This window comes from Triticum urartu, chromosome 1, assembly GCF_003073215.2.
Source record: "Triticum urartu cultivar G1812 chromosome 1, Tu2.1, whole genome shotgun sequence".
NCBI lineage: Eukaryota > Viridiplantae > Streptophyta > Magnoliopsida > Poales > Poaceae > Triticum > Triticum urartu.
The window spans coordinates 471,549,215-471,558,388 of record NC_053022.1 but is presented as its reverse complement, the minus strand read 5'-3'; the positions used below and the strand labels follow the sequence as shown (position 1 = coordinate 471,558,388).

General features: G+C 46.5%; 1 protein-coding gene across 10 annotated transcripts; it reads right to left on the bottom strand.

Annotated features, from left to right (window-relative positions):
* Positions 1–339: 339 nt before the first annotated feature.
* Positions 340–8,816, bottom strand: LOC125519996 (transcription factor TGAL5-like). Of its 10 annotated transcripts, XM_048684802.1 has the most exons (15): positions 8,562–8,700; positions 6,913–7,040; positions 6,155–6,276; positions 5,894–6,042; positions 5,243–5,361; positions 4,823–4,908; positions 4,410–4,637; positions 3,716–3,763; positions 3,562–3,621; positions 3,400–3,477; positions 3,274–3,319; positions 2,912–3,183; positions 2,560–2,799; positions 984–1,126; positions 340–897 (listed from the first exon to the last, which is right to left on the bottom strand). In XM_048684802.1, exons 4-15 carry the CDS (start codon positions 6,016–6,018, stop codon positions 804–806), a joined length of 1,539 nt encoding a protein of 512 aa, XP_048540759.1. In that variant the 5' UTR covers positions 6,019–6,042; positions 6,155–6,276; positions 6,913–7,040; positions 8,562–8,700; the 3' UTR covers positions 340–803. The 10 variants fall into 10 exon arrangements, with proteins under 10 accessions (XP_048540759.1, XP_048540737.1, XP_048540743.1 ...); XM_048684780.1 differs by lacking the exon at positions 6,155–6,276 and having other exon boundaries at positions 6,913–7,032; positions 8,562–8,816; XM_048684786.1 differs by lacking the exon at positions 6,155–6,276 and having other exon boundaries at positions 4,823–4,905; positions 6,913–7,032; positions 8,562–8,816.
* Between the last annotated feature and the right edge of the window lie 358 nt (positions 8,817–9,174).

The following is a 9,174-nucleotide window of genomic DNA, read 5'->3' as shown; positions in this document are numbered from 1 at the left end:
CGCAGGTTCACATCGAGCGCCCCCCTGGATCAAGACCATGCCGGGAGTAAGCCCCTAAGCTTTGTTCTGCCCTTGTGGGTGGTTACCATCCGTCGGGTCGGGTGCAGCACGCCTAGCTACATCCATCAGGTGGGCCGAACGAGCGTGCAAACAGTAGCTGCACTTGATACAGACACTGAGACACAGCACAGAGCTGGCATGCACGGCCAAGGGTTCTTATTGAGCAATGTTTTCTAGCACCTTTACAGAAAAGGAGCAGCTCATTTTTCAGGCATAACCATAATCCCCGGATAATTTTGTCCTGGCCTCAACGCAAGTTGCAATATCGGGAAGAAAAAGTTGCAACATCGTAAATCAGGTAATGGTTTATTTTAGTGAGGGGACAAATTAGGTAACGGCTGGTTTATCTGACCGTGTCGTTTTGGCAAATGATCGGATCAGATTACTTGTTTATTCCTCCGCCCATTTCTCAAATGGAATGGCCTACTCTACTGATAATCATACAAACTTAACCCACGTCCACGTCCCTCACACCGGCCCTTGCCTTTTCCTAATCCCCCTCTACGCTTTGCACCAAATTTCCTGCAAAGGTGCTAACCCCTCCCTTGGTGCAGTTCAAGAGCCATAGGAACATCACAGGCGATGAGCCAGGCCAGTTAGTTTCTTGCCCTTGGCCGGCCTACTTTCTGCTCCTTTTCCCTAGCTAGTGATATGATATTCCCCTTTCCCAATATCTTAACGACGACGATGGAACAATGCTGCAGCCTCCTCGCGTTTTTTGTTGGCGGAATTTGTGCGATGCTTCAGAGGCCGGAGAACTGGTTTTGCTGAGGCTGCTGGTGAACGGACTGGAACTCTGTTGCTGTAGAGCTGACATTCTCTGGCATCATGAAGTTCCTGCAATTGAGAGAGTGTACGCCGAGGGTGAGATGTGATTCTGAGTATTATGCTGTTGCTGAGCGAGATCGTCGTGTTTGTCTTACTCGCGAGGGCGTGAAGCCCAGATGGAGCTGAGGGCGCGGAGGCGGCGATGGTACTCTCCGAGGGAGACGAAGCACCGGGCCGTCTGCCTGGTGGTGAGGATCCGCCGCATGTGATGCAGGGTCTGCTGTCTCAGATTGTCGGCCTTCACTTGCAATGCCATGTTGAGATATTAGGCCAGTGAAACGGGTTAACTGGCAACCGAGCTGACAGGAAATCTAACGTTTGTTGCACTATCTACATGATAATACACTTCAGAATGCAATGATTGGTGGCGGCAGCATCAGATGACAATGAAAGATGATGCAAAGCCAATGTTCCTGCTTGAGACATGGGCTAGTTGGAAGCTTCCTGCCGGTTGCATATTCTACAACTCTAGGGTGTGTGATGCCATTTCTCTCCGTGATCTACAATCTATGCTATGTAGTAGGATCTTAACGCAGATTATAATAAGAATATATAAAGGTAGTTTCGTGTTTCTTTTTAAAGCCTTTGGATGTCTAAACTGCTCCAAATATCTACTCCACCAAAGTAAAGTTTATCCACAAACCCCGGCCTAGATATCTCAAGTGGAGCAATTGGATGTCTCGATCTCCTTTTATTCAGATACGGGGGGAGAAGAGAACCTACAGAACGACAACGCCACTTATTTTTCTACTATCTCGTGGAGCAGCATGATCCTACTTTAATTCAAGGCTCCTCTGCTTCATCTCTAAGTGCTCAAGTTTAGGTTGTTGTGTCTCTTTCTCTATTACAACTCATGGACTGAACCCTTGCGATTTTACAAGTGCAACAAACATATATGGCATGCATGATCCAAACTGTTCTATATATATTTGTGCATCTGTTGAACAACCAGCAAAGATAGGTCGGGCCGGAGTGGATGCACAGACGTGGCCAGAAATGGGAGTAGGACACACGGAATAATTTATACAAGGCAAGAAGGTGAACGTCATATTCTGATATTCCTACTTGGGCTTTATGAAGAAAGTGATAGGTGTTTATGTCTCTTAAGACATTCGGTTTATATGTAATAATAAATAAAGAACCTTGTCCAAGACTCAACCAATTGCTCAAAATATTGGTCCACAAACATCAGTCAATATACTAGTTTATAAGAGACTAATTATGCAATCTGAAAAGTGCTAATGATGTTTATCTGCATGATCTAGCCAGTTGCTCAAACAAAGTTGACCATGGTGCACAACCACATCTTATATATCATTAGTACTCCCTCCGTTCCAAAATAGATGACTCAACTTTGTATTAACTTTAGTACAAAGTTGAGTCATCTATTCTGGAACAGAGGGAGTACCTTTTATTTATCCGAAAAGTTAGACAACATTCTGTAGGACCAGAATTTCAACAATAATAAATTAAGTGATTCAGCTTAATGGTAAATATACTTCCCATATTCAGTTTTCAGTTCCAACTATTTTAGTTTGCTCTGTTGAATTATTGTTCAGAAAATCAAAGGAATGTATTTCTCTTTGTAAGTTCAGCAAATGGTTAATCATGCAAGAACATGGGATTTTAACGGCAGAGTGCATGAACTGCAACGAAGAGAAAAATACTGACCTGACGATAAAAGCTCTCAAGGTTGTCGAGCCTGTCAAGAGCTAGAGCCATGAGACCGGTATAGTTGGCAACATCTGCACCGTCATTGAGAGGGCCAGCGCCCACCGCGTCGGCCAGTGACTGGTGCAGCTGCTTTAGCCCCTGCTCGAGCGCCTCCTCGGCCTGCTCTGATGACTGCTGCAGGTTGCACATCCCCAGCAGCTGCTGCTTCGTCGACGGATCAAGCTGAGGTATCAGCATCTGATGAAAAGAAAAGGCAAGACTCAGCATGTAACATTGCCTTAATCATCAAACAAAGGTCAGATAAATTAAAAGCACTACTGTGCATTCTTGTAACAACTTCGCGCTAGACCTTGAGGATTTCAGAAGGCCGGAAGCCGGCCATCCAGAGGAAGCACCGCTCGGACTGCGTCGCCCACATGCCGGTCATGAGGTGGAAGACGTCGGACCTGGCGAGCACGGCCCTCAGGTGGAACAGCTCGTCGTGGTGCCGCATGCAGTCTTCGACAATGGTGCCGAGGTTCGCGTCGAGGACCTGGGCCTGCAGAGCGCCCTGAATCTCCGCCATGTACTTGTTGTCTTCGTCTAACCATCGGGCGTACTCCATGTCGAACATCACAGCGGCTGTAATAGCAAATCAAGAAGTTGTTGAACCTGACGTGATAACGTTGTAAAGCTTGTAAATTGTAATGCTGCAAGGGATGAGATGCTTACCGGAACTCATCTCTCCGGGCGCGCTACATCCTCCCGTGAGCAGACCCTGAAACGATATATTAAAAGCGTTACAGCATATGGCAACGATAGTGGTGAATACTGTTAGCGGTTCTAGAGAAATGGAACCTGTGAGCGCCCTCTCTGAATCTCTTGCTCGATCTGCTGAAGCCTAATCCGGCCTGTTTCTAACTGCTGAACATAAGCCTGCAAAATAAGTGCAACTGTTTTTGTGAGAATGTGTTTTTTTTTCATCCAGTGATTTTTTCACTGATCGTAACTGTTTTGCACCTTTTTTCTCAGCCTGCTCTTCCTCGCAGCTTCTCTGTTCTGCGCCAATCGCCTTTCAGTCTAAGAAATAATAGATGTGCAAGTAAGAAGAGTATGGCACAATAATGAAATGCGGGGCCATGCAAGCAACAAACTGAAACCAAATGAATCTCACCTTGGGATCTACCAACTTGCCATCTTTTCTTGTGGATCCATGCTTTCTCTGCATCAGAGTGGTAGACTTGGAAGTTAGAACAGTGTGCAATGCTAGGTAGTTAACTAGTTATACAGTAAGATACCTGGAGCTAAAATTCCTGTAGGGTGTTGCTGCCCACCTATAATATAACCTATTCACTAGGAGCTTTTTTACCTGCACGTCTCTCTCTTAAAACAGTAGCAGTGTCTATAATAGTTCATCTTTGTGAACTATTGAAAGAGAATGTGCTACTACTATTGTGGTTGTTTTATGTTCCAAGGAACAGTTCAGGTGGTTATCATGTTGCTTCTATCCATCAAAAGGAGGGACATAAGATCACTATGATGTCGCCAATCATCTTTTTGGCGACTTATTTTTTTTGTCTTGGACCAGCCTTGACCATATGATATTGCCTACTCTCCAGCGCTTCTAGAAATATGCCATTTCCCAGTGCCCACCCAACGACCACCATGAACTCGGTTTTTCTATTCAAAGGCATATCTAGAACTGAAAGGATGCTCAAGCTCAAAGCACAGACTGAAGTTTATGCTTCTGAAAGCAAACCGCTTGAGGATGCATTGAAACGCTTAACGAAGAACTTGTCCAAAAACGTAAACAACCATAATGAAGACGACAAAGTATTGCATATATCAACGTTGACACTGTTACGTACCTTATCTTGGGCTCCTGCATGTTGCTGAAAGCTTGGTGCAGTGGCTGGTGCAGCCCCAAGTCCTTGACTGTAGTTGTAATCATCAATGGTCACCATCAACGCCTCCTGCTGGTCCTGCTGCTGCTGCCCAGAGTCGGTCCTCATGCTCACTGGGGACACCAACTCGGCCTGTGACATTGTGTTCTGCGCGGAGCTGGAGTCAGTGCTCCCTACTGACTGCGAGTTCCCCTGTGAAGCAATTAATCCAAGAAACAAGAGGAGGCCGGCAGGCAGACGAAGACAGTGAGCTAGCATGCAAGCAGTTAATTAACCAAGAGCAACTTCCCCCCCCCCCCCCCCCCCCCCCCCCCCCGCTGCTGCGGTCAGAAAGGAACTGTAGGAGCCTGCGAATGATCTAGAGAAGCAGTGCTTACACTGTATGGCTGCTGTAGATGACTCATTGGCCAAGAAGGGAAGATCTCCAGCGTGGGGGGCCTAGCCGCGAGATATCCTGCCGCTGCTGCATACATACAAACGGAATTAAAGGCCTTGTCAATCGCCCTCTCCCACAAGAGGTTGCGAAAATGTAGGCAAAGAGAGGAGAGAGAGAGGCGAGGCGTGGGGGGTCGCGGGATCACACCATTTTTGCTGTTGCCGCACCTTGCCCAAATTACATGTGGTTAGGGCTCATGGCTGTGTTTGGCAAGGCAAAAGCCAGGGCGTGGTGTGCCTATCTATCTATGCCGTGTGCTGTGGGAAGGGAGAGGGGGGCAAGCCTTTCTCGCATGCAGGCGGTTAAGGTTCAGAGAAAGGGGGAGAAGAGATCGATCGGAAAGGCAGTTATAGTCTCTTACACTTGGTGTGGGCATCACTTTCGATCATGACAGGATCGATACCGGCAGCGCAGGTGCCATGGATAAGGGCCTCCTCCAACTCGCCAAAGTAAGCAGCGGCTGCCGGTTGCAACTCCCTCCTGGATCACAAAGCAGCAGGCGCACAGAATTTAGAGCCAGTGATACGGTGGTATATAGATAGGCATATGCAATATATGACAGAGCAGATAAAAACTAGTGAAGCTTTTTCAAGAATGTAAAGGCAACATGAAAGATTAGAGAGGTGGATAGATAAGGATGAGAGCCAAAAAAGAGGGAGGGTAAGAGGAAATCACTCACAGGATCCAGGCCTTAGGCATTAAGAAACTATTTGGTTCGTGGGAAGAGGTGTAACCCAATAAGCACAAGAGTTGGATATATATAGCAGCAGAGTTGGTTATAAAGGTGGTTAAAAAGAGGTGATGGGGGGGGGGGGGGGGGGGGGGGGGGGGGGGGGGGGGGGGGGGGAGAGGAGGCCTATATTTTATAGCAAGCAAGAGCCGGAGTTGAAAACTAGTAGATGCAAAAAGGAGCAACTTTAGCTTGTGTGTTGTCTTCGCAAGTACACTAGCGGTTGAAGAAACAGCAGAGAGAGAGAGAGAGATAGACTAGAGAGCGAAGGAGGAGCAGTACAGGAAGTTGGCAGGGGGAGGAGCATGGCCTTGGATTCCATATCCAAGAGCTTGGCCGAGTGGTACAGCTCTACCACGATCACTGGCCATCCCCCAAGAACTCTCTCCTTCACCCTGCTGCAGCATGGCAATGAGTGGAAGAACTCTACTCTGCAACAAGTGAACAGTAGGCCAGTGAGAGCTATGCATGTACGTAGGAAGTACGATGTATTCAAGTATACAGCGAAACTATAGATAGATTGGAGAAAGAAGAGGAGCATACTATATGATAGGATGTTGCCTCCTCTCCTGTCTGTCTTCTCCCACACTGTCAAATCGAATCGCCCTTGGAGTTTCACCTACCACTGTACCGCGAAGAAGATATTGTGTCCTTTTGAACATGCCCTACGAGCATGTGTCTCTTTTCAGATTCCACAGGCTAGAGAGAGACGGTGAGAGGAGAGTGGAGATAGGGGAAGGATGTGGTGGGGCTTTCTCTGTCAGGAGACCTGTCTCCTACTATACTGCCCCGTAACTGTAACAGCACTTCATCTCTCATTGGGCGCCCTCTGGCCTCGCTGCTGCGACGGCAAGTACTCCCAGCAAAAAGATCATTGAGGAGAGAGAAACAGAGAGACAGAGAGATAAGAGGAGGGAGTACACAAGACTTCTTTTTCTAAGTGCAAAGTAGGGGGTTTGAGCAGTTCTACAAATGCGTAAAAAGAATGTATATTTTGGGGGCGCATGAAATGTGCTCATTTGAGATTATCCTTACTTCCAGCTAACAGGTCAGCATCACTGCCTTGTCACGCGCCAAATACTAAAAGGATTTCCCCCTTGAATAGAAATTTAGTTTTAACGTTGCCGTTTTGCTCTGTTTGCAAATGCTTATGGATCGCTATCGATTACGAGAATATGTTTTATTGAGAAAGTTGCCCCTTAATTAATACTGCCTATTAGTGCTTAACCCTTTGGATAAAGTAGGGGCCACGAGTATATATGAAAGCAAGTGCGGTGAAGCGAAAGTGCATTTATACTCACTGGAAAGCTCTTGGCGTCTGAGTTCTGCGCAGATTTGCTTAATCCTTTGGCCACGGAGAGGCCGGGAAGATCATTTTGCGTGCCTTCCACCCCCTCAACCTCCGAGGACACGGTTCCTGTCTGATGCACTTGGGGCAGAAGAGAGAAATTTGCAAAGAACAATCAAGTTAGGAACAGATTGCTTGAAGCGCAAAGATGAAAAGAAATGGCAAATTCATGGCACAATCCTTGACCATTAACTTTATACTGTTCACTTCCACAATATGTTCTGTAACCAGGAACCATAGGCATCACATCACAGGAACAGAGCAAGTGATCCACACTTGATTTATATGGATATTACTGGTTATCTGGTCACGAATGTATACAAAAAGAATATCTGAATACCTATTTTCCATGAACAATCAACCAGTCATTTCTGTAAATGTGCAGCAGCCCTCTCCTTTTGGGGGGTCAAATACAGCAAATGCAACAGTCAGTTTGCAACTTTTCAAAAAAAAAGGCTCAGAATTTTTTTGCACAAAAGGTCAAACCTTGGAAGTGCATTTGGTTCTGAAATCATGGTACAAAGTACAAACAGAAATCACTGGTAGGTTAAATAATGGTAGCTGAACCGTGAGCACTGTGGCAGGCAACTGGAAGCAACCACAGTCCTCATCAAATCACAGGTTCAGATTTCAGAACTGCAAGTTGGGTATCATCATTAATAACAACATAAAACAAGACAGATAAAGGGATTGAACACAAAATTAAGAAGAAAATGGAGAATTTCAACTGCTTGCAACTTGTTGATGCCAATTCAGATTTCCTTCTTTTAGGAATCCAATTCAGATTTCTTATGCCAATAACATTTTCCTCAAAAGGACCGTTAAAAGTAAAGCCAGAGAAATCACGGCTACATGAGAATCGTCCTAGTGGAGGCTCATGTGGCTGGGTTAATAAACTCAACTAAGGTCGCAGTGATGATTTACTTTAAACATTCCGTTATGTTAGATAATTATAACCTTTTATGTGCTGACTTCTGGATGTATATTACTCCCTCTGTAAACAAATACTTGTATTTGTTTATGGAGGGAGTATACTAATTAAGATTGCTCCAGTGTTCCAGACTCTGTATCTGTAGCTCAGCTCGACACCTGTGATCATGTTATTAATAGACATATAAGACAAATCCAACATCTCCAGCTTCTGCCTCCTGTTATGCAAACTGCCGAGGCCACCATCGCATCATGTCATGTGCAGCATCTTGATGTGACTATGTGAGAGTAACACAGAGACAGACGATACCTATACGATTTTGTCATGTCACCCAATTCTGCATCACCGAACTTGTGCGGTTCTTCAGGTAAGTCAAACAGACAAACAGTTACGGTGCGATTTCCACGGTACTAAGAGGCCCAATGCATGCATCAACATTTGGTTCTACCCATTCGTTCACGGCCAATAAACCTAGTTCATCGGCTCATCCACCAGCCCGGCACTACGGATTCCGCACAAATAATTCGAAATTAAACAGCGGACACGCGGACAAAACGTGTGAGCCGCGCTGGCTACAAATCAGAGTATGGGAACCACGCTGATCCGCCTTCGACCAGGGCACCCCAGAAAAAATTGCTGCGCCGTGGGGAGTAGGAGGAGGAAGCCAATACCTTCCCGGGTGGGCGATGTGACGCGATCGGCGGCGAGATTATGGCTCGCATGCGGCGAGGAGCGGAAGCGCGATGATGAGGCAGACGATTTTTGCGGGGCTCGGCTATGCTGCGGGGCTGGCGGAGGCGCATACCGGCGTGTGGCTTTTGCGGGCGGCGCGGGGAGGGGGAGGCGGGGAGGAGAGAGACGCCGCCTACGGGGACAGTTGGCGGAGAGCCGGAGACGGAGCAGAGAGACATGTTTGGGCGGCGCCGTTTGGCCGTAGTGGTTTGTGGCTGCAATCTTGGGCCTCTTTGTTTCGTACGGCGTTGCTGTACTGGGCTCTTGGGGCACAACCGAGCCGCTATATCGGCCGCAAATTTTAACTTGTTATTACTTCTTTGAATTCAGATGTCTCAGAAAAAAAACTTCTTTGAATTCATTCTAAAAAAAACTTATTTGAATTCAATCTCTCTCCTTCTTCCTGTTCTCACAAAAAAAATACCCACCTTCCACTTTGCTGACTGCTCCAGCAACCATGTATTTTCCCTTAAAAAACTTTTTGATAGAAACACCAATATAGCATAGCCACACACCATCACACGCACGGACTCCGCAACACCTATTGAATAA